Genomic DNA, 25,548 nt, shown 5'->3' with positions numbered 1-25,548 from the left:
GCCTCTGCCTCAGATCACAGAGGAATCACAATGCTCAGCTTTCCCCTTTCTATTTATTATGTTTTCTTTTCTTTTCTTTTTTTTTTTTTTGACAATCCTGGGCTTGAATTCAGGGCCTGGGCACTGCCCCTGAGGCTAGCACTCTATCACTTGAGCTACAGTGCCACTTCCAGCTTTTTCTGTTTATGTGGTAGATGAATTAAACCCAGGGCTTCATGCATGCCAGGCAAGCACTCTACCACTGAGCCACATTCCCAGACCTCTATTTTTTTTTAAATTATCTTTAAGTACTTGTCCAAAAGCAGGTTATGAATACAATACCATGTTGATCAATGTTACCCCTTTCATCATTTTCTCCCATCCCTCCCACCCCTTTTTTATCTTTTAATAGCATCAGTTCATTTAAGATGCTTTACTATTGGGGCTGGGAAGGTGGCTCAGTGGTAGAGCGCTTGCCTTGCATGCTTGAGGCCCTGGGTTCGATTCCTCAGCACCACATAAGCAAAAAGAAAAAAGCCAGAAGTGGCGCTGTGGCTCAAGTGGTAGAGCGCTAGCCTTGAGCTGAAGAGCTGAGGGACAGAGCTCAGGCCCAGAGTTCAGGCCCACGACTGGACCAAAAAAAAAATTAAAAAAAAAAAGATGCTTTACTATATAATGTGGTCTTCAGATATTACTGTACTTAAATTGGCTTTCTCACCCTCCTATTTGAAATGTTTCTGCTGATGTAGTCTTTTTTTTTGGGGGGGGGGGTCCTGTCGTGGGAACCTGAACTCTGGGCTTGGGTGCTGTCCCTCAGCTCTTCAGCTCAAGGCTAGCGCTCTACCACTTGAGCCACAGCGCCACTTCTGGCTTTTTTCTTTTTGCTTATGTGGTGCTGAGGAATCGAACCCAGGGCCTCAGGCATGCAAGGCAAGCGCTCTACCACTGAGCCACCTTCCCAAGCCCTGCTGATGTATTCTTCCTGTGTTTCAGATTCCATTTAATCAAAACCATGACACTGCTGGTTAGATGGATTGTATATGTATGTCTATGGAACAAAGTATCAAGATTTGACCTAAAGAAGACTCATATTTTGGTTGGGAATGTGGGTTAGTGGTAGAGTGCTTGCCTCGCATGAATGAAGCCCTGGGTTCAGTTCTTCAGTACCACGTAAACAGAAAAAGCTGGAAGTGGTGTTGTGGTTCAAGTGGTAGCGTTCTAGCCTTGAGTGAAAGAAGCTTAGGCACAGTGACCAGGCCTTGAGATCAAGCCCCAGCACTGGCAAAAAAAAAAAAAAAAAAAAAAAAAAAGACTCATATCCATGACTTTAGCCATTATCCTCTATTCATGCCATTAAAAATACTCTTTTGTAGCTGGGCACCGGTGGCTTAGGCTGTAATCCTAGCTACTTAGGAGGCTGAGATCTGAGAATCATGGTTCAAAGCCAGCCCAGGCAGGAAACTCCATGAGACTTTTATCTCCAATAAATCACTAGAAAACTGGAAGTGGTGCTGTGGCTTAATGGGTAGAGCACTCACCTTGAGCTGAAGACTGCAAGGACAGCACCCAAGCCAAGAGTTCAAGCCCCACAACAGACAAAAAAACAAAAAACAAAAACAAAAACCAAACACCTCTTTTGGCCTTGAGCTAAGCAGGAACACTTGAGAGCTCCATCCAGTCTTTTTTGCTGTTTTCTGAAAAGAGTCTCACTTTTTGCTGCTGTTGTGCTGATTTGGGAGCTTGAACTTAGGGCCTTGGCACTGCCCCTAAATTTTTTTGGCTCAAGGCTAGTACTCTAGTATATGAGCCACAGCTCCATTCTGTTTTTTGGTGGTTAATTGAAGATAGAGTCTCAGGGACTTTCCTGCCCATACTGGCTTCAAACCATGATCCTCAGATCTCAGCCTCTTGAGTAGCTAGGATTTCAAGCATGAGCCACCAGTACTCAGCTTAGCATCAATTTCTTATAAAATATAAGAATCAAATGGTGTGGTAGCCAGGTGCTGGTAGCTCATAATCTGAGGAGGCTGAGATCTGAGGATCACGGTTCAAAGCCAGCCTGGTGGGGGGAGGGGCTGGGAAGGTGGTAGCTCAGTGGTAGAGTGCTTGCCTAGCATGCATGAGGCCCTGGGTTCAATTCCTCAGCAACACATAAGCAGAAAAAGCCAGGAGTAGTGCTGTGGCTCAAGTGGTAGAGCACTAGCCTTGAGCTGAAGAGCTGAGGGACAGTGCCCAGGCCCACAGTTCAGGTACCACAACCGGCAAAAAAAAAAAAAAAGCCAGCCTGGTCAGGGAAGTCCATTAACACCCTTCTCCCTAATTAACTACCAGAAAACCAAAGTGGCAGTGTTGCTAAAAGTGGTACAATGCTAGCCTTGAGTAAAAAAACTAAGGGACAGCACCTAAGCAGAATTCAAGCACCTCGAATGGCAGAAATAAAATAAAATGGTGTGTTTTTTTCTCAGATGCAGAAGTAAGATCTAAAATACACTGGGACATAATAAATTATACAAGACTCTAGGCGTTCACACATAGTGAGACCAAAGGAAGATATTCTTAGGAGAGAAACACAAAGGTTTGATGCTTATGTGTATCTGATCATATAAATAATTATTAAAATGAACTCCAGGAAATAGAAACAAGAGGTTTTTTCCCTTCATTTTTATATGGGGGGGGGGGAAGGGGTGGAACTATGGCTTAAAGCACTAGCTTTGAGTGAAAAAGCTCAGAGACAGTGCACAGGCCCTGAGTTCAACCCCACAACTGACAAAAAAAAGAGAGGAAAAAAAGCAATTATAATTTAAATATACATGAATAATAAAGCTCATCAGGTGTTTAATATTAAAGATCAAAAGGCTAGGCAGGGACTGGCAGCTCAGGCCTGTAATCTCAGCTACTCAGGAGGCTAAGATCTGAAGATCAGGGTTCAAAGCCAGCTGGAGCAGGAATCTTATCTCCAATTAAACACCATAAAACCGGAAGTGGCTCTGTAGTTCAAAGTGGTAGAGTGCTAGCCTTGAGTAAAAGAGCTCAAGGACAGTGACTAGGACCCCAGTTCAAGTCCTATAACCACCACCACCATCAACAAAAAGATAGTATGCTTGAAATATTCAGTAAATGTAAACCTTACGTTATATACATGAGGATATCACTGTACATTTGTAGAATATGTATAACATATATAGCAATTGTATATAAAATATATGTGTCTTCATGCTATATTTATATGGTTGACTATTATTCATATTATATGTGTGTATGTGTATATACACACTTAACTATGTATAATTGGAGGAAATATGAAGAAGTTTTAATAAACCTAGTTTACTCATTTCAAGTTTCTTAGTATATGGAGTCAGTGGGTAACCTAGATGCATTATCCTGTAGATAATGTAGATGTACTTAAGGAAACTGATCCTGGGGGAAAGATATGAAAAATCAATACAGGTATGTGAGTTTGAACAAACACCAGGTTCTAATACCCAATGAAGACAGTCTTTTTAAGCTTGAGAAGTTCAATTTGACACTTCTCTAAGTCCTATGCTAATAAATGCAGATGGAAAAAAAAGGCTGAAATGGCAAGGAAACGAGGTGACTGGTGAATGAAGGAAGGAAGAAGGGGAGAAGGGAGAGAAGATGATGGAAGGAGTGACTCTGATCAGGATGTACTGTACATATAAACTGACATGTTAAATTGTAATCCCCTGTACAACCGTTTGAAAATTAAAAAAATAAATTGAAAAAGACCGAGATGTTTTGACTTGCTCTATTTCCGTTTATAAAGTGTATATCAACTGTTTTATTGGTAAAAACCTACGTTGCCTCTTGATAACAAGCTTAACTCAGTGCTACCTTATGAAAGAAGATTTCTGAGGGAATTCTAAGTTCTACTCTAGACTGAAATTTCTCCAGCTAAACTAACTGATATCGGGAAGGAATCTGATAAAGTCTAACAAAAGTAAAATCTGCAAATGTCTAGCAGAGGAAGCTTCAGGCTACAAGGAGTTAGGTATGAAACTGAGAAAGGAGAAGATAATTTTCCACCACAACTGCTTCCTGAAAACACAAGGAAATCTGTTAAGGCTTTGGGGGACATCGGATTCCCCACCCTTATTTTTGCTATTGTGGTCAAACACAACAAATTGGAAAACTGGCACTCAGACAGGATAACCAAGTCGACATAAACTAGGAACCCGTGGAGGAAAGTTGGTTTAGAGAGACAAACAACAACAACAAAAGGCTTCTAGGGATAAAGAGAACACAGCTCAACTTTGTGCTCGTTCTTGGACATCTCCTCAGGCCCAGCGAGGCGTCCCTTGAGTAATTTCAATCAGACCGCGGGGTTCGGCCGATCCCCTGGCAGTCACCGTCCGGTGGCTCGGAGCCTGTGGGAAGGCGGAGGCCTCCCGAGGGCCGGGGTTCCCACCCGGCCTGCAGCCCACACCCCGGCGGCTACTCGGGGCCCGTGGGAAGGCGGAGGCCTGCCCGTGGACCAGGGTCGTCACGCGGCCCGCTCCGTCGCCGCCAGCTCACCTTCGGCGTCCGCCGAGGAGACAAAGGTGAAGTCCCCGTTGGCGGGGGCGTAGGCCGGGGGCGGGCCCGGCGGCTCCATCCCGCCGCCCCTCCGAGCCTGCGGCAGGGCCCAAGCCCCGAGGCGGCCGCGCCGGCCCGCCTGCTCGCGCTACCGAGAGGCCTGCAAGCCCGAGGAGCAGCCCGGGGCGCGGCCAGACACCAGCGCAGCAGGCCGCGAGTCTGGCCGGGACTCAGCCCCAACACCGTCTTCACGGTGGCGAGCGCCCAAGCACCACGACGCCGGCGCTCTGACAGGATCATAACAGTGACAGCGCCGCGCCGATTGGCTCTTTGTAATCTGCGCTCCCATTGGCTCCTGGAGGAAGCTTCTGATTGGGTCTTCCTGTGGTTGATTCCGGAAGTTTACTCAGAACAGGAAGTTCTTTCTTTCCAGCGTTCCCCCTCCCTTCTGGCTTTGTTTGTGGCCGGAGTTTTTTCTTTCCCAACTTTCCTCCCTCTCTGTTTTAACTGAGCAGTTGGTGGAGTTGGGAGGGCTGGAGGAGAGTGCTGACAGGGGAGACTGATCGAGGTGCGGGGCATCTATAAACTGTTCTGTTGAATGACAACTCCTTTGTACAACTGAAGATAATTTTCTAAAAAGTATGGTAAGAAAAATAACTTTAGAGCCGGGCGCCGGTAGTTCACTCCTGTAACCCAGGCTACTCAGGAGGTCAGATGCAAGTTCGAAGCCAGCCCGGACAGAAATATCCCGGACACTCTCAACTCCAATAAACTCCCTTTAAAAGCCAGAAGTGGCGCTGTGGCTCAAGTGGTAGAGCGCTAGTCTTGAGCATTGAGAGGCTCAGGGACTGAGCCCAGGCCCCGAGTTCAAGCCCCAGGACCTGCAAAAAGAAGAAGAAAAATAAGGAATTTTAGAACTAAGTAGATTTCTAGAGTTCAGCCTCTCCTGTTGTATTCCCACCATTCCCTTGCCCTTACTCATTTGTTAATTTACAGGATCTTGACTAAGGTATGTATCATTTCTAGACATTCTGTTTCATCTGTAAAACAAAGAAGGCTGGATTTGAGGATAAAAATATTACTACTAATAATACTGGATTAGAGGAGAAGAAGAAGAGGAGGAGGAGGAGAACTACAACAATAATAAAGCTGATAGATAAGCTGTAAACTGACACTCAGAGGTAAAGCTGTAAGCAAGCCACCGTGTTCTAAAAGGAAGGTAACTGAGTTCATGGAAAGATTTGCATTAGAATTAGAACAGTCCCTAGCTCTCCTAATTACTTGACTATTTATTCAAGTCTGAGTTTCCCTAAAAGGACCTGTCAGTACATTTGGCAGAACTAATGTTCAAATAGATATAGTAAAATTTAAGCTGGGTGCTGGTGGCTCAGACCTGTAATCCTAACTACACAGGAGGCTGAGATCTGAGAATCGTGATGTAAGTTTAAAGCCAAAAAGTTCTTGAGATTTATCTCCAATTAACTCCCCCCAAAAAGTAACCTTGAGTATAAATGTTCTTTGCTTAGGCTCTTGGAAATGTTATTAGTTAAATGTGGAAACAAGAGGAAATGAGGTTGGCGGAGTGACTCAAATGGTAGACTGCCTGCCTGAAAGTGAGGCCCTGACTTTAAACCCCAATACCCCCAAATAAATAAAAATAAAGGTTTAGGAGAAAGGACAACTTTGAACATAACAGGTTTAAAAATATGTACGTTGAACTACCTAGTTGTTCTTTAGTTCATAAGGACCCAGAACTCTGAATTGGAGGTCTAGTACAATAGTCCACAGTGCCTGGTTGGTTATGACCTCTATGAGTATGGGTGAGATTACCCAGGAAGAGTCTGCTGAGTGAAAGAACAGTGATAAAAATAGAACTCTGAGGAGCACCAACGTTTGAGAGGCTGTTAGCAAAATGAGCTCCCTTCCCATAGCTTAGCACACTCCTTTCCCTTTCCATAGCTTCGCATGCTCCTTTCCTAGGCAACACTAGGCCCATGTAGTAAAGGCAGTAAATAATCAGCCTCCAAACCCCCTTTACCTTGGGATGGCACTTCTCTGGGGAAGCTACCACCATATAAAGCAACAAGAGCCCCTTGGAGTGACCTTCAGGTCTGGGCAGCTGCAGGGCCCCTGATCTACTATTTGGACAGCAGCCATAAATCCTAGTCTGCCATGAAGCCCCTGGTTCTCATGTCTACACCAGGGTCTTTGCCTCCTAGCCCCTTCTAGCCCCTCCTAAGCCTCCTAGGTTATATAGGTCACCCCAGACAATAACCGTTGCTTCTTCTCACTTCTCCTTTGTGAGAAGGAGTCTTGCCGGTCCCTTTCCCGGAAATCTACCTTTCTTTGTTCTCTGTACCTGGATATCTTTGTGGTTTTCTGGCAAAGTCCAAATAATCTAACAGAGGCAATCTAGGGAGGACTGGAAATGGGATGAATAAGATAGTTAGGAAAACAGAACATCTTGCCCATCTTTTAATTTTCTATTCCTTACAATCTCTCTCCCCCTTTTTTTTGTCCCAGACATTCTTGTTTTGGGTTTGTTGTGTTGCTGTTTATTAAGTTTTATTAGTGCTAAGCTAGCTATATTTCAGACCATGATTTTGTTTTGGGACTTCATGTCCTGTTTTAGTTCTTTTTTTTTTTTTTTTTTTTTTTTTGTGGGTTGTGGGGCTTGAACTCTGGGCCTGCGTGCTGCCCCTCAGCTCTTCAGCTCAAGGCTAGTGCTCTCTCTACCACTTGAGCCACAGCACCACTTCCAGTTTTCTAGTGGTTTATTGGAGATAAGAATCTCACAGACTTTCCTGCCCAGGCTGGCTCTGAACCATGATCCTGAGAGCTCAGCCTCCTGAGTAGCTAGGATTAGAGGCGTGAGCCACCAGTGCCCGGCTCAGATATGTAGTTTTGAAGAAAATGGCTTATGTTACCTAGACACTTGCAAACCCTGCCTCAGCATTGCAGGTAACTGGGGTTATAGGAATGTATCACCACATCTGGCTATTTTTCTCTCTTTTTTTTAAGTGTTGCCTCTTGTTTCATTTAATGGACATTTATATATATATATATACATATATATATGTATAACCATTTGATTAAAACAACTCTTTATCTTTCCTTGTTGCTGTATTTGTGTATACTCATAATTCCTTAGGATAATTTTTTTTTTTTCGGTCCTGGAGCTTGAACTCAGGGCTTGGACATTTCCCTGAACTTCTTTTGCTCAAGGCTAACACTCTACCACTTGAGCCATTGCGCCACTTCCGGCTTTTTCTGAGAATGTCCTACTGAGGAATCAAGCCAAGCACTGTACCACTAAGTCATATTCCTAGCTCCAGTTAGTTGTCTTTAAAATCTTTATCCTGGGTTGGAAATGCTGTTTAGTGAGCCCTGGGTTCGATCCCTCAGTACCACATACACAGAAAAAGCCAGAAGTGGAGCTGTGGCTCAAGTCGTAGAGGGCTAGCCTTGAACAAAAAGAAGCACAGAGACAGTGCCCAGGCCCTGAGTTCAAGCCTCAGGAGTCGCAGAGAGGGAGAGGGAGAGAGAGGGAGAGACGGGTGGAGAGAGAGAGGGGGAGAGGCGGGGGGGAGGGAGAGGGAGAGGTGCAGGTTCAGGACCTGGGCACTGTTCCTGAGCATTTTTTGCTCAAGGCTAGCACTCTATCACTTGAGAAAAAACTCTGCTTTAGGCTTTTTCTGAGGGGAGGGATTAGTTGGAGATGAGTCTCATGGACTTTCCCGGTAAGGCTTATTTTGAACTGCAAACCTCAGATCTCAGCCTCCTGAGTAGCTAGGATTACAGGCATGAACCACTGGTGCCTAGCAATGTCTGAAGTTTCTAAATACATATTGCTAACTTGTCCTCCAAGAGACAGAAACAGCTTATGTCTGCATTGGCAGAGCGCAGGAGAACGCCTTTCCCGTCCCATCCCAAGCCTTGGTATTGGTATTGAATATAGTCAATTTTTGAAAATGTAATTTGATAGATGACACATAGTTGTTTTGATTTTCATTTCTTTAATTTCAATTAAATTATGGTACTTTGAGTACTTGGAAAGTGCTTGAATCTAAAGAGTGGGTGGAAGAGATACACATTCTGGATATGAATGGAAAAAATGTGTTCAAGTTAGCATTTATACTCATTAGAGAGAATGTGTTAGAGTATTTTAGACTTTACCAGAAACCACACAGACATCCAGATACAAAGAACAAAGAAAAGGTTTATGATTAGACTTTAATTATTAGACCTAAAGTCCTCTTATCTGGAGGGGGGCGGTCGGTAATGGGGCTTGAACTCTGGGCCTGGGCGCTGTCCTTCAGCTCTTCAGCTCAAGGCTAGCACTCTACCATTGAGCCACATTGCCACTTCCAGTTTTCTGGTGGTTTATTGGAGATAAGAGTCTCACGGACTTTCCTGCCTGGGCTGGCTTGGAACTGTGATCCTCAGCTCTCATTCTCCTTAGCAGCTAGGAGGACAGGTGTGAGCCACCGGCACATGACCTGTTTATTTTTCTTTTTTAAGGAGTGAATAATTCATGAACAAATGGTTGCGAAACCACCAGGAAATACTACTTCCTACCCACTGGAATGGCCATAATACAAAAGACAGCTGGGAGCCAGGCATGCTGGAACACACCTGTAATTCCAGCATTGGGAGGCTGAGGCTGAAGAAACTTTAGGAGTTCAAGGGCAGTCTGAACTACATAGTGGGACCCTGTCTAGAATAATCAACAACAAACCACCATTACTGCTACAACAGAAAACAGTAACAAATGCTGACGAGGAGCAGAGAAATTGAAATCACTGATCCCTATTCTCAGTGGTGTTAAAAGTACTGCTTTTTAAAAAATAGCCTGGCATTTGCTCAAATATGTCAAATGATCTAGAAATTCATGTCTTAGATATATAACCAAGAGAAATGAAAACTCCCACAAAACTTATATCATGCTAGGTACTGGTGGCTCACGCCTGTAATCCTAGCTATTCAGGAGGCTGAGATCTGAGGATCAGAGTTCAAAGCCAGCCCAGGCAGGAAAGTCTATGAAACTCTTATCTCCAATATATTACTCAGAAAAAGCTGGAAGTGGTGCTCTGGCTCAAGTGGTAGAATGCTAGCCTAGAGCACAAAGAGGCTCAGGGACAGAACCTAGACTCTGAGTTCAAGCTATAGGGCTGGCAACAAAACAAAACAAAACAAAAACAAGAACAACATTCATAGCAGCACAACTCATAATTGCCAAAAATGGAAACAATCTCAAAATTAACCAGCTGATGAGCAGATGGATAAAATACAGAATATTTACACCATAGCACCAGGACAGGAATCGAGGTGATCTGACTCCAGAATCACAACTCCAACTCTATGAAAGCTCATGGTTTTGTCTACTTAAAAAAAATGCTGTACAGAGGGGTTACATTTACATGAGTAAGGTAATGAATACCTTCCTTCCTTCCTTCCTTCCTTTCTTTCTTTTTTCTTTCTTGGTCATGGGGCCTGAATGCTGTCCCTCAGCCCTTCAGCTCAAGGCTATCTTTCTACCGCTTGAGCCATAGCATCATTTCCTGCTTTTTCTGCTTATGTGGTGCTGAGGAATTGAACCCAGGGCCTCATGCATGGAAGGCAAGCACTCTACCACTGAGCCACCTTCCAAGCCCCTGAGTACATTTCTTATCTAGCACTGTTACCCCCTCCTTTGTCTTTCTCAAACATAGTGTCTTGTGAGTATCATTGTTGCAATGGATCATCCTATGCCCTTGTTTTAGCATTTTGTTATTCCACTTCCCCTCCCCAAATTAGATAAATGTATATACAAGATGCAGAGTACCAAATCAAATACAGTGAGAACAAGGGATATACATAGGGGGAAGAACATACAAAAGAAACAAAAAAATTATGTGGTACATTAAAAACAACAACAACAAAGACCTCTTGTGTCCATATCTTGGGGTTCATTTCACTTAGCATCATCTTGTATGGTCATATGTAGGTAGCTTTTGAGCTTTTCTGCTCATCTGATAAGCTTATCCTAGACATACAATAATTATTGCAAATAAGAGAAACCATGGGACCTAAATTTCTTTGGGTCTGGCTTCCTTCACTTAATATGATTTTTTCCAAGTCTTTCCATTTCATAACAAATGGGGCGGTGTCATTCTTTCTGATGGAGACATAGAGTGTAAACTTGTTCAACTACTCTGGGAAGCAGTATGGAAGTTACTCAGAAGACTACACCCAACGATCCTACTTCTTGGCATTTACCCAAATGATCACAAATAAGGCCATACTAAAGCTACCAGCACAATTATATTTATCGCGGCATTATTCACCATAGCTAAGATATGGAACCAACCCAGATGCCCCTCAGTAGATGAATGGATCAAGAAAATGTGGTGTATACTTTTTGTTGGTGGTGGTCATGGGGCTTGAAATCTGGACCTAGGCACTGTCCCTGAGCTATTCAGCTCAATGCTAGCACTCTACCAGTTGAGCCAAAGCGCCACTTCCAGTTTTCCGAGTGGTTTATTGGAGATAAGAATCTCAGGGACTTTCCTGCCTGGGCTGGCTTTGAACCATGATCCTCAGATCTCAGCCTCCTGAGTAGCTAGGATTACAGGCGTGAGTCACTGGCACCAGGTTTGGCTACTTTTTCTTTTTCTTTTGGTGCTGGTAGTAAGGCTTGAACTCAAGGTCTTGCACATTTACTTAGCTATTTCACTCAAATCTAGCTCTCTACTGCTTGATCCACAGTTCCATTTCTGGCTATTTTTGCTGGTTAAGTGGACATAAGAGGCTCTGCTTGGGCTGGCTTCCAACCATAATCCTTAGATCTCCGCCTCCTAAGTAGCTAGGACTATAAGTATGAGCCATTGTCACCTGGCTACTTTTTGTGTGAGTATGTATGTGTGGTACTAGGGTTTGAACTCAGGGCCTTGTACTTGCAAGGCAGAGTATTTTAACACTCTCGCCGTCTTGTCTTTTTAAAATCTAGATTCTGCATATAAGAATATGTAATTTTTTTCTTGAATGTATATGTATATTCAAGTTTCATTAACTTTTAAAAATCCAGCTGCTAAGCCTGGTGCCAGAGGCTCACATTTGTAATTCTAACTACTCAGGAGGCTGGGGTTCAAAGCCAGCCTCGGCAGGAAAGTCCATAAGACCTTTATCTCTATTTAATCACAGAAAACATGGGAATGGAGATGTGGTTCAAGTGGTAAAGTGCTAGCCTTAGCACAAAAGCTCAGGGACAGCACCCAGAGTTCAAACCCCAGGACTGGCAAAAAAATCCAGCTGCTAGACACCCCAAATTTCACATCAGAGAAGCCTACCTCGTAAGTTGGGAATCACCACTCCTGGAAACCCCTTCATGCAGAAATTCAGTTGGAGTGAGGACTGATAGTGCTCTAAACCACAAGAGTTAATGTCAGAATTCTCTCATTTGAAACAAGAAGTTACATAACCAGTAAGTTCCTGGTATTTTGTAGAAGTCAGAGGAAAGAGTACGCAAGAATCTCATTCACAGGGGAAGGGCAGAGAGATTTCCCCATTCCTGAGGGTAACTTGGCTTACTGTAGTCTGTGTTCCAGTGGGAGTCTCTGGCTTTTCATCTCCAGGAGGGTGTGCATAGACTGTCACTGCTGACCCTTTAGCCCGGCGCCAACCTCACCCAAATGGTGGTGACTGAGACCAGTGTGCTAGAAGTCTGCTAGGACTCAAGGTACAAGAACGCTTGACCCCTGCTGCATGCTTTATCCCCAGCCTCTCTCCTCTCCTTCACCGTCTCTCCTCTCCCTTCCTCTTTCCCTGCTTTCCTCTCCTCCATAAAATACATATTGAAAGTTCACGTCGCAACATTTCAGTTTAAGCTGAATCAACTGCAAGGTTGGAAAAAAAATGAGTGAATTTCAAGGTGTTTTATCTTCAAGTCTCAAGTCTCCCTTGCTCGCTATTTCTGCTGATGCTCATCTTTCCTTTGGAAACTGGTAGTATGTGAGTCTGAGCACTTTTTTGGTTGGATTTGGGCAGTATGTAGCCAGAGTTGGTCTTGAACTCACAACCCTCTTGCCTCATTCTCCTGAGTGTTGGGATTATAAGCATCCATCACTAGTCCAGGCTTCTAACCATTCTTGTTATATTTTAGAAAAAGAAAGTTCTGTCCAGTGTTTCCCTGTTCATCTATTTATTCTTTGTGTGCCAGCATTAGAACTTGAACTCAGGGCCTCGAGATCTCACTTGTCCTTTTTTTTTGGGGGGGGAGGGGGTCCAGTCGTGGGGCCTGAACTCTGGGCCTGGGCTCTGTCCCTCAGCTCTTCAGCTCAAGGCTAGCACTCTACCACTTGAGCCATAGTGCCACTTCTGGCTTTTTTTCTTTTTGCTTATGTGGTGCTGGGGAATCGAACTCAGGGCCTCAGGCATGCAAGGCAAGCACTCTACCACTGAGCCACCTTCCTAGCCCCTCACTTGTCCTTTTTTGCTCATGGCTTATAGTCTACTAACATTAGCCATGCCCCAGCCTGGCATTTTGCTAGTTAAAAAGTTTTACATACTTTTGCTTTGAGCCTCAGTCCTCCAGATCTCAGTGGGCAGAGGAGCTGAGATTACAAGCATTACACCCGCTGGCAGTTTCCCTTTTTTGCATACTCTCTTCTCACCAAACAGGAACACTGAGCCTTGGTGAAACAGGAAACAGAGAAAATGAAATGTTGTTTTAAAATGATTTTTAACATACTAAGAAGAGAGCAACTGTATTGATCAGCCAGGTACTGTGGGGACAGGATTGGGGTTTAAGTTTTAAAGCCAAATATTCAGTTTGGGTTTCTGCTCATTTGAAGCAGGCCTGGGAGCTGTTCTTGTTGAGAACTGTGGTTTCTTGCAGCTTCCGGATTTCCCTGCAGGGGAAAGTTTAGGCACAGTTATCTGGTCTATTGGGCTTTTACCAGGTTCCTCTGAATCGACATCTAAAGGGACATGGCATCATTCAGGGGTCCATTTGTTTAATACAAGACGAAGTGAGGGAAAAGACTTTGTAAACAGTTTTGGTCAGAAAGGAAAACTACTCTTGTGCTAAGACTACTTAGAACCACAGATCGGAGCAGAAAACAAATAAGTGAATTGCTTGATTTATCCAGTCTTCTGAGTAACTGATGAGAAACCTAATATTTGGAGAGAAAAAGGAAAGGAAGGGATTGTTTACAGGACACCTATTTTGTGACAGGGTCTCTCTGCCCATGATCTCAGTGGATATTATTACCCTGGTGTAGAGGTGGGAGAAGTTCAATGACTCGCCCTGGGTTAGGCAGCTAATTAGTTACAAACTTGGATAAAACTCATTTCTGGTTTGATCCCTGTAGTTCAGCACACTTCTAGAATGCTAATTCTATTAGCTGCTAGGGTCTGAGTGGTTTAAATATCAAAACTTACTTTCTCACAGTGTTTGGGGCTGGAAATCTAAGACCAAGGAGTAAGTTTCTGCCGAGGCCTCTGTCCTTGGCTTCCAGATGGATGCCTCCAGCTTGTGTCCTCAAGAAGCCTTTTTCTCTGAGCATCCCTGAGATCTCAGTGTGTGCATCCTAATTTCCTCTTTCTAGGACAGCAGTTGGATTGGATTAGCCAACAGCCTCATGTGAACTTAATTAACTCCTCCCAGGCCCATATGCTAATATGGTCACATTCTGAAATACTGGGATTTAATTCTTTTTTTTTTTTTTTGGTGGGGGTGCCTCTTTTAGGACTTGAACTCAAGGCCACGGTTCTGTCCCTAAGGTTTTTGCTCAACGATAGTACTCTGTCACTTGAGTCACAGCTCTACTTCCAGCTTTTTGGTGGTTAATTGGAAATAAGGATATCACAGAACTTTTCTGCCCAGGTTATGAACTGTCAGTCCTCAGATCTTGGTCTCCTGAGTAGCTGATTACAGGCATAAGATGCCTGGCTTGGGATTTAAATCTTTAATGTGTGTATTTAGGGGGGATACAGTTCAGTTCCAACACTAATATTAATCAGTGAAATGTGAGATTGCTGGAGTCCCAAGGAGATGTAAGAACCTTCTAGTCTAGAGCCTTTTTAGTAGGAAAAAAGATAACACTCACTGAATATCTCTGTCCCAGAAACTTTCATGTTTAATTTTTCCAACAGTCCTAGGAGGTCGTTAACATGCATGTCAGTATTTCAATAAAGAAATCAAAACCTGAAAGGGTCAAGTAACAAGTATAAGAGTACTCATCAAATAACACATCTAAAGATTCAAATTCAAGCCTGCCATGTTAATGCTGAAATGTATTTCCATTTCCATGTGCTTGCCTCTCTGCTCTTGATTATATCCTTTCCCTCATTCCCCTGTAAGGGTGGAAATTAATCCACAGACATGAGGTCTGAGTTCTGAGGAAGTTTAGTTTATGAAGCACTCCTGTAAATACTTCTAAGAAATATCTATAACTGGGCTGGGAAGGTGGCTCAGTGGTAGAGTGCTTGCCTTGCATGCATGAGGCCTTGGGTTCGATTCCTCAGCACCACATAAGCAAAAAGAAAAAAGCTGGAAGTGGTGCTGTGACTCAAGTGGTAGAGTGCTAGCCTTGAGCTGAAGAGCTGAGGGACAGCGCCCAGGCCCAGAGTTCAGGCCCCATGACTGGATCCCCCCCCAAAAAAAAAACAAAAACAAAACTGAAATACCTATGCTTAGAATTAGTTCCTAAACATTATTTTTTTTTTTCTTCAGTGCTGGGTTTAGCAGCCAGGACTTTGCCCACTCTAGGCAAGCACTCTACCACTGAGCTACACCCTTGGCCCAGAAAAGGACTCCATCCACACCATTTGTGGACTTTGTTCACTGCACAGATTGCTGGGAAGGGAGAAGAAGAGAAGGGATGGAAGCGGATGGGAAGGAGAGAAAAGGAAAGGGGAGGGGAAGGGAGGAAATGAAAGAAGAGGGGAAGGGAGAAGTGGACTTTGTGGTTCAAAGGGGTGGTCACAACCCTGTTCTTTAGATCAGCATAATTCAGGTCATATGGGCATCAGTCTATGACTAATTTATTCTCGAGAACAATTAATAATTAGTTAACTGGGTCCCTGTGCTTGCACAGGGCTTTCTCTCTGTGGTAGAATATTCCCAGAATCCAGGGACTGGGAAGGTGGCTCAGTGGTAGAGTGCATGCCTTGCAAGCACGAGGCCCTGGGTTCGATTCCTCAGCACCACATAAACAGAAAAAGCTGGAAGTGGCGCTGTGGCTCCAGTGGTAGAGTGCTAGCCTTGAGCTGAAGAGCTGAGGGACAGTGCCCAGACCCAGAGTTCAGGCCCCATGACTGGCAAAAAAAAAAAAAAAAAAAAAAAAAAAAGAATATTCCCAGAATCCAAACTAAATATGAACCATTAACGTCTTCAAAATCAGCTGAGATTCTTTCTTAATGACTCGGGTAGTAATTTTTTTTTTTTTTTTTTTGGGTCCGGTCATGGGGCCTGAACTCTGGGCCTGGGCGCTGTCCCTCAGCTCTTCAGCTCAAGGCTAGCACTCTACCACTTGAGCCACAGCGCCACTTCTGGCTTTTTTCTTTTTGCTTATGTGGTGCTGAGGAATCGAACCCAGGGCCTCATGCATGCAAGGCAAGCGCTCTACCACTGAGCCACCTTCCCAGCCTCGGGTAGTAATTTTTTTTGAATGGTTATTTTAGCAGACAGTGAGTGAAGAACAAACTGTAGAACTATTTGATTTTGTTTATGTTTGAAAAGAGGGAACTTATGGCTTCTTCCACTACCTTCTTCCTCTTCCTTTCTGTTCTTACTTGAAGTTTGACCCAGTCAATTGGAAATCCTCCCAGATCCTCCCCTTTTGGGGGGTAGAATAGCAAAAGAGAGGAATTTATTACCTAGCAGTTGCCATTTACTGAATCCTTTCTTTGTGCCTCACATTACCCTTTGATCCAAAACTCAGATTGCCGGTGGAAGAGCCTGGAATTTGAACCCAGTGCTGGCACTAAAATAGACCTTTTCTCAGGCTCCAGTACTGCTCCAAGGCCTTGTTTTCAGACTTTCTCCCTAGGCTTCTTCTCTAATCACCTGTCTCTGCTTATAAATGCCATTTCCCTTTTACTTCTTGTGAACCAAAGTTTTATTCGAGTGCAATCCAAAATTAATTCTTCTAGGTAAACATCAGCTTGAGCTTCCTTAGAAATTACCCTTCAAACTTTTTTGACCTTAATAATAAAATATAATAATAATAATAACAATAATACATGTCAGCAGAGGACTGGTGGCTCATGCCCATAATCCTAGCTGCTTGGGAGGCTAATATTATCTGAGTTCAAGTCCAACACACCAACATACAAAGATACATTTTACATTACTACCCAGCGCTAGGATACACACACAACTGAAATGAAATTTTCATGGAAAAACACAATGCTTCTGCCAGTTTTATTTCTATTCTCTTTTTTTTTTCTCCTGGTCCTGCGGCTTGAACTCAGGCTGGGTGCTATCTCTGAGCTCCTTTTGCTCAAGGCTAGCACTCTACCACTTCAGCCACAGTGCCACTTCTAGCCTTTCTGTGATTAATTGGAGATAAGAGTCTCTTCGAATTTCCTGCCTGGGCTGGCTTTGAACCACCATCTTCAGATTTCAGCCTCCTAAGTAGCTGAAATTATAGGCATGAGCCACTGGTATCCAGCTCATGTTTTTGTTTTTGATTTTTTTTGATTTTGTGCTGGTCTTGGGGCTTGAATTTGGGGCCTGGGCACTGTCCCTGAGCTTTTTTGCTTTACTTTTTTTTTTTTTTGCTACCACTTGAGGCACAACTCCATTTCTGATGGTTTAATGGACGTAAGAGTCTCACAGACTGGCTTCAAACTTGCCTCCTGAGTAGCTAGGATTACAAGCCTGAGCTATCAGCCCCTCACTGTATTACATGTTTTTAATATGCAAATTGTGTGACTCAAGAGTGGAGCACACCCAAGAGGACTTTGCTTTTTTCTTTGACAAGTGTTCCTGCCTCTCTCCACTCTGAAGGCCTCTGGCTCCTCACACCAGGTCACTGGGCCCAGTACTGTACTTGGTTCTTGGAAGCTAATGCTGGTCCCATCATCCTTCACCTAAGGTGGAAGTTACATTTTCATCTCATCTACTTGTGCAGTAATAGAAAGTCTGGCTCTAACAGCACCGTTGTAGCTAATATTAAATATACTTGGCATATTTAACAAATGAACCAATCATTGTGAACACTCTCCCTCCTTTATACAACTATTCCCAGTATCAATTATATAGTGATATTAATGATAAGAATGGCCAGAAAGAAACTAAGAGTGAAAAATTACTAAACAACAGTTCTTTCCTTCCCCTTCCCCACAGCCCCTGGCAACTCCCATACTACTTTATGCATCTATTTATGTGACTACCTAGATAGCCTAGGTAAGTGGAAGCATATATTTAGCTTATAACTTGCTAGGCCAGAGTCACATTTACATTCCAGAACAGAAGTCAAAACAGTATCTTTTAAAAATAGAAATTTAAAAGCTAGCCAGGTGAGGGTGGCTCATGCCTATAATCCTAGCTACTCAGGAGGCTGAGATCCTAGGATCACGGTTCAAAGCCAGCCCAGACAGGAAAGTCTGTGAGACTCTTATTTCCAATCAACCTCCAGGAAACTGGAAGTGGCGCTGTGGCTCAAGTGGTAGAGTAGAGTGCTCACCTTGAGCTGAAGAGCTCAAGGACAGCATCCAGGCCCAGAGTTCAAGCCCCATGACTGAGGTCCCCCCACCCCCGCCCTAGCCCCGCTGCACGCGCCCCCCTCCCCTGCCAAAAAAAAAAAAAAAACAGGTGGAAATGGATGAGGGCCAGTGGCTCATGCCTATGATCCTGCTACTCAAGAGGCTGAGATTGAAGATTGCAGTTTGAAGGCAGCCCTAGTAGGAAAGTCTGTAAAACTCTTATCTTCAATTAAGCACCAAAAAGCTGAAAGTGGAGGTGAGGCTCAACTGGTAGGGGACTAGTCTTGAGGACATAAGCTCAGGGATAGTGTCCAGACCCTGAGCTCAAGCCTCAGAAATGACGCAGAAAAAAATAAAAACAAATATAGAAATAGAAACTAATAAGCTTGTTCTAAAATTTATCTGGAAATACAAACAATTTTGAAAAAGAACAAAATTGGAGGACTTATAGGACCTGATTTCCAGATAGATTTATCAAGCAACCTCAATTTTCTTTTGGGGGGGGGTCCAGTCGTGGGGCCTGAACTCTGGGCCTGGGCGCTGTCCCTCAGCTCTTCAGCTCAGGGCTAGCACTCTACCACTTGAGCCACAGCGCCACTTCCGGCTTTTTTTCTTTTAGCTTATGTGGTGCTGAGGAATCGAATCCAGGGCCTCAGGCATGCAAGGCAAGCGCTCTACCACTGAGCCACCTTCCCAGCCCCAACCTCAATTTTTTTTATCTCACACCATAAATTGTTCTCAAAATATGAATCAATACCACAATGAAAAAGCTAAAATTATAAAGTATCACATACATATAAATGTGTCTCAAACTCATCCCTTTATTACTCTTTCTCACCCCATTCCCCTTCTTAAAATGATTTCATCCAGTTCAATTGTTCTATTTTTTTACATGCAAACAACCTCATAGACCATATTCATTCTCATTTCCCCTCTTCCTTAGCTCTCCCTGCTCCTGCCTGTAACACTCCCTACCACAGATCCTGTTTTATTTCCTGTCATTCTTTTTTTTTTTTTAAGAATGTGTTAATTGAAAGCACAGATCTTCAATGTTTCACAAATGCTTAAGCTTCAAAATCCTGTCACATGCTGTCTGCCTGTGATAATTCCAATCCAGATTGCTTTTTTCTGGGCTACCTGAAGAAACACCCTCCTCCCCCGCCCCCCCACGAACCTAGCAGCATTCTATCTGATACTTACTTGTACCATCTTTCAGTGTTTAATTCTCAGTTGCTCTCTTAGCTCTGACCAGTATCAATAGGAAGGAACTTTGCAAAGCTCTCCTTCAGCACAGTCTAGAGCTCTAAGACAGGAGTCATAACACCTAAGCTCTCTTTAGGTTTCGACTGCAAATATCCAGTGGCTTCAAATAGATTTTTGCCATCATTTTCTCATATATGTACATACATGAGGTATAACTGGGTCATAGCTGCAGTTCTTCCACGGATTCTTTTTGTGTTGTTCATTTTATAGAATGAAGAGTAGCATGGCAGAAAGAAAAGGGCATACAAGGGCTGCCTTTCACACATCTTTGGAAATAGTATCTTCTACTGAGATGCAGAAAGTGGCAACATTTTATTCAGAACAAGTAAGTATATCACAAGTAACATCCACTTGATTATCTAATAGGATACCAAATGTTGATTATACTGAATGGAAAATCAATTCATGTCTTCCTCTGATTAGTTATCTGTGGACATTTCAGTGAATAGTTTTTTATTGTTTTGGGGATTCATTTACAAATATGTCAGCCTGTAGGAAAAAGTAGACCACAGAGAGGGTAGGACTTACGCAGAGTGACCAGATGCATGTTTTAAACTGTTGGTTTGGAGCCAGGTGCTGGTGTCTCATGCCTGTAATCCTAGCTACTCAGGAGGATGAGAGCTGAGGATCACAGTTCAAAGCCAGCTCAGGCAGGAAAGTCCGTGAGACTCTTATCTCCAATTAATCACTTGAGCCACTGTGGCTCAAGTGGTAGAGTGCTCGCCTTGAGCTGAAGAGCTGAGGGACAGCACCTAGGCCCAGAGTTCAAGCCCCATGACTGATAAAAATAAAATAAAAAAATAAATATACTGTTGGTTTGGGTTAGGAATGTGGCTTAGTGGTAGACTGCTTGCTTAGCATGCATGAAGCCCTGGGTTCAACTCCTCAATACCACATAAACAGAAAAGGCCAGAAGTGGTGTTGTAGTGCCAAGTGGTAGAGTGCTAGCCTTGAGCAAAAACAAAAACAAAAACAAAAACAAAAAACTCAGGGACAGTGCCCAGATCCTGAGTTCAAGGCTCAGGACTGGCAAGAAAAAGTAAGATAAAATAAAATAAACTGTTGGTTCCATGAAATTGACCATTAGGCCATATTCTTCCACCTGGGCATCAGATAACTATGCCAATCCAGATCTTTGTGAATAAGTGATTTTGGTATGAGTGGCACCCATAGTTACCTCTACACATTTGATGATAGAGACCTGTGCTATACAATGTAGTAGGTAGTCACTGGCTGCCTGTGCCTATTTACTATGAGTGAACAATATAAAATTTAATGTGAACTTCAGTTGTTTAGTCACTTGAGCTACATTTCAAATGCTCAATAGCCACATACGAGCTTGTAGCTAGCATATTGGCTAGTCTAAATATAGAAAATGATGGTTGTTTCAAAAAGTACCCCTCTACTCTACAGGGCTGGTTTACACAGAGATGTTCTGATAAGAATGTATGATGATTGAATGAATTGGAAACATTGCTCTCATCTATTTGGTTAAAGAAGAGGGTGATATCCCCATTCCTGGAGATTTACCATGGTTAAGAAGGATATCTTTGGGCTGGGAAGGTGGCTCCAGTGGTAGAGGGCTTGCCTTGCATGATTGAGGCCCTGAGTTCGATTCCTCAACACCACATAAGCAAAAAGCAAAAAGCCGGAAGTGGCGCTCAAGTGGTAGAGCACTAGCCTTGAGCTGAAGAACTGAAGGACAGCGCCTAGGCCCAGAGTTCAGGCCCTATTACCGGACAACCCAACCCCCTGCAAAAAAAAAAAGAAGGCTATCTTTCAGATATATAACATAGTTAGTAATATTTTATATCTATAATATTTTATACCTGTAGTACTTGATTAGTAATAACTATATCTTGCAATTATATAATTTGTAGCATGAAGATACATTATGATCAGTACTAAGAATCTGTTATATAGAGAATGATTTTTGTATATGTGGGTGTGACACTAGGTTTGAATTCATGTCCTCCTGCTTACTGTGCATGCACTGCACTGTACTCTGAGCCACACTTGTAGTTCTAGAGTAGATACAGTTATGTAGTTTGCTTTTAAACTGATATATATATATATATATATAGCTATATAATTAATATCATGAGTGTTTCAAATGGGTCTTCCTTTTACAGTGAAGCCATGTCCACAGTGAGGCTAGTCTTGTGGAGGTACATAATTCTCAAGGCCTTGCTAGAATCACATCTTTCAATGTAAAATAAAGATTACGACTAGACTGACCTAGAGCCTATCTCTAGAAGGGGGATTTGGAAGCCAAGACTACCCCTAAGACCTCAGAAGGAGAAGACAGAACTCTCTTATGGGACAGGTACCTAGGAATGGGCAACAACTCAGCTTAGGGTAATAGCAGCAAGTTGCCATGGTGGGGAGTAGGGTAGCATGCTGGGCTTGGGGTGCCTGATGCTGCATTTCTGACCCCAGAGGTCTTGGGAGCCTTTGGGAGAAGGATCTTCACTCTCCAGTAAGTCAAAAAAGGTTTGAAAGCCAGAAACAACCTACTATAGGAAGCAAAATCACACAGCCTGCCTAATGGTGAAAAACCAGGGAGATGTGTCATTGAATGACAAGTGGGCAGAGCAGTCAGTGTGTGGGCACACTTTCATCTGCCCTTTTCCCCCTTTGGTGCTAGCATGGGAGCTTAAATTCAGGACCTCTGGTTCTTACTTGGCTTTTTTGTTCAAGGATGGCACTCTGCCAGTTGAGGCTTTTTGCTGAGTAACTGGCGATAAGTCCCAAGGACTTTTCTGTCCAGGCTGGTATCAAACCTTGATTTTCCAATCTCAGCCTTCTAAGTTGCTAGCATTATAAGCATGAGCCACCAGCGCCTGCTTGATCATCATTTTTGAATTAGACCTTGCAGGCCAGACACAAAACCTACCCAGTTTCCACAGAGACTGGGAGAAGAGATGAGAGATACTTGACTGGAGATAGTTTAATATTTTACAACTATACTTTTTAGAACAGGCCAACATTTGTGAGAGATAGAACATGCTTTTTGGATGATGACAAAGCTACTACTTTGTGTGAGATACCTCATATGAATTCTTATAATTCATAAATTACATACCATTCTCACGCATCTTCTAGACACACAAAGATGAGAAATCATATGATGTGATAGAGCTGATTTTTACTTATTAGGAAACTGGATTGTAGAATGTTCTGATTGCTGTTAGCCAGTTGACATATGTTGTCAGCTTGAAATTGGTCATGGTAGAAATAATGAATCAGTTATAGGAATGAGTAAGTGCTACGAATTAGACCCTCTCTCTCCAGAGAGCCAGCTTATTACACATTTGGAAACATTTCACTCAAGCAGGTTCAAGGGCCAGGGGTGTGATTCAAGTGGTAGAGCTCCTACTTAGCAAGCATGAGGCCCTAAGCTCAAATTCCAGTACCACCACCACTGGGGAAAAAAGCCAGGCACTCAGGGCTGAGGCCTGTAATCCTAGCTACTTAGCTACTCAGGGGGCTGAGATCTGAGGATCACTGCTGAAACTGAAAGTCAGCTTGGGCACAAAAAGTCCATGAGATTCTTATTGCCAATTAAACACAGAAGAGAAAGAAGTGGAGCTATGGCTCTAGTAATGGAGTGCTAGCCTTGAGCAAAAGGATCCCAGGAACAGTGCCCAGGCCCCAAATTCAAGTCCCAGTACCAGTGTACACACACACACACACACACACACACACACACACACACACACACACACACACACACACACACACACACACACACACACACACACACACACACACACACACACTTGCTAGGGTTACCCGATATTAGGCCATTGTCATTATCTTTTTTATTTTTGTTTTTTGGTCAGTTGTGGGGCTTGAGTTCAGGGCCTGGGTGCTCTCCCTAGGCTTTTTTTGCTCAAGGTTAGCACTCTACCACTTGGAGCTACAACACCACTTCTGATTTTTCTGGTGGTTAATTGGAGGTAAGAGTATCAGAACTTTTCTGCCTGGGCTGGCTTTGAACCGTGATTCTCAGATCTCAACCTCCTGAGTAGCTAGGATTACAGGCGTGAGTCACCAGTGCCAGCCCCTTGTCATTATTCTAATGTCCATAGTTTCACTATTGTGGCCTCTCTGAAGATTCCTTTATATCAGAGGACCAGATTACTTACCTTTCTTCATCACCAAGACAAAACCATTTTCCTGGTTCAAATTCTGGGGTTAGAGTTTTGCAGAGTATTTCCTGAAGGCCTGAAATTCAAGCATTTGGCATCTCCATAACTCAAGATGGGCCCAGTAGGAAAAAGCACATAGCCCTCATGCTATGGAACAGAGGCTGATCTGCATGTTTTATGCAAATTTCCACATATATGTGTATATTCATACACACATATATATACACACATATATATGTATATATTTCTTTCATCTCCTCAGTGAATTTCATAAAGAACAACAGTCAAGTCCTTATTCAGAGGATGGGCATGACTGTCATAAAGCAAATTGTGGATGATCTGTTCGTTTGGAACGTGCTGAACGGTGAAGAAGTGAAGGTTATCTGCTGTGAGAGGGTGGAACAGGATGCTGCTAGAGAAATCATTCACATGATTTTGAAGAAGGGCTCAGAGGCCTGTAACCTCTTCCTTAAATCCCTGGAGAAATGGAACTACCCAGTATATCAGGACTTAAATGGACAAAGTAAGTTATTACTTTGCTTGTATCTGTTTCTCCAAAGAGATTAAACCAAGAAAGAACAGGATCCCCCCCCCCACCTCATTACAGAGCCTTTCCCCCTTTATCTTTCTATCACCTGATAATAGGCTTTGATTCATGCTAAGGATAAGCTCTCATGAGATCACTTGGTGGGAAAGCCAAATATGTAATAAGACTCAGAGCCAGAGAATAAATGATTTAGTGTAGCCTCACTTCAAAGTATGAGCGGAATACCAGGTATGGTGGCATAAGCTTGTAACCCTATCACTCAGGATGCTGAGGTAGGTGGATTGTAAGATTGAATCAGTCTTGCCCACAGAATGAGACCCTATCTCAAAAATAAACCAACAAACAAACAAATGAAAAGAAAAAGAAAAAGTATAACAGGACCATAAATATATTTGAGTGAACATTGCTTAAACTGACTATGGGTAAATGGCCCAACTGACTACCTACTCTATGATTCTAGCACTGGAGTAAAGAGCCTGGTGGACTCAAGGAAACTAATTTTTCATGAAGCAAGACTTCAGTTTTATTGATTTTATTTTATTGATTTTTGTGGCTTGAATTCAAGGCCTGGGCACTGTCCCATAACTTTTCCTTCAAGGCTAGCACTCCACCACTTGAGTCACAGCCCCACTTCCAGCATTTTGGGGGTTAATTGGAAATATAAGAGTCTAGTGGACTTTCCTGCCCAAGCTGGCTTAAAACCTCTATCCTTAGATCTCAGCCTCCTGAGTAGCTAGGGTTACAGGTGTGACCCAACTTAGTTGTAATGATTTTAAATGAATAAATTATATTCTGACAAATGTTGCCCAAGATTAAGGCCTAATTGGTTGAAAATCACCTGTAACCACCATTTCTCAGCCAAATCTTCACTTCCTTCACCTAAATACAGATCCTGCCCCACTCCAGCAAGCTGCTGTAGGGTTTGTTTATGGAAAATGGCAGGTAAAGGTGGGTGGAAGTGAGAGGGCACTGGGGGAGAAAACAGAAGTAGATACTTGGAGCTCTTTGTGGTAGCTCAGAACTGAGGAAAGAAAGTCAAGGGCCCAAGACCTGGGAATGTGGCTTAGTGCTTGCCTAGCATGCATGAAGCCCTGGGTTCCATTCCTCAGTATCACATAAACAGAAATAGCCAGAAGTGGTGCTGTGGCTTAAGTGGTAGAATGCTAGCCTTGAGCAAAAGAAGCTCAGGGACAGTGCCCAGGTCCTGAGTTCAAGCCCCAGGACTGGTGAGAGAAAGAAAAAGAGACAGAGAGACAGAGAGACAGAGGAAAGAAAGAGATAGAGAGAAAAAGGGAGAAAGATAAAGAGAGAGAGAAAAGGAAGGAAGGAAGAAAGGAAGGAAGGAAGGAAGGAAGGAAGGAAGGAAGGAAGGAAGGAAGG

General features: G+C 43.3%; 2 protein-coding genes across 5 annotated transcripts in view; one reads left to right on the top strand and one right to left on the bottom strand.

Annotated features, from left to right (window-relative positions):
- The window catches only part of Yipf4 (Yip1 domain family member 4), a 28,855-nt gene extending 24,259 nt beyond the window's left edge, over positions 1–4,596 (bottom strand). The window contains exon 1 of one of the 2 annotated variants that reach the window (XM_070025330.1): positions 4,513–4,596. In XM_070025330.1, coding sequence (XP_069881431.1) covers positions 4,513–4,591 — 79 coding nt within the window. In that variant the 5' untranslated portion in view covers positions 4,592–4,596. The remainder of the gene's footprint in view (positions 1–4,512) is intronic. The other variant, XM_070025331.1, reaches the window with a different exon arrangement.
- A 206-nt stretch (positions 4,597–4,802) lies between these two features.
- Positions 4,803–25,548, top strand: part of Nlrc4 (NLR family CARD domain containing 4) — a 42,921-nt gene continuing 22,175 nt past the window's right edge. For 2 of the 3 annotated variants that reach the window (XM_070025327.1, XM_070025329.1), the window contains exons 1-3: positions 4,803–5,156; positions 19,678–19,792; positions 23,884–24,144. In XM_070025327.1, coding sequence (XP_069881428.1) covers position 19,792; positions 23,884–24,144 — 262 coding nt within the window. In that variant the 5' untranslated portion in view covers positions 4,803–5,156; positions 19,678–19,791. Of the gene's footprint in view, positions 5,157–13,175; positions 13,272–19,677; positions 19,793–23,883; positions 24,145–25,548 lie in introns of those variants that run through there. The other variant, XM_070025328.1, reaches the window with a different exon arrangement.

Source organism: Dipodomys merriami, unplaced genomic scaffold (genome assembly GCF_024711535.1).
Source record: "Dipodomys merriami isolate MVZ:Mamm:240054 unplaced genomic scaffold, mDipMer1.0.p SCAF_17, whole genome shotgun sequence".
In the NCBI taxonomy this organism is placed as follows: Eukaryota; Metazoa; Chordata; class Mammalia; order Rodentia; family Heteromyidae; genus Dipodomys; species Dipodomys merriami.
Note: the sequence above shows the minus strand (reverse complement) of the source record. Positions and strands in the feature narration are given on the sequence as shown.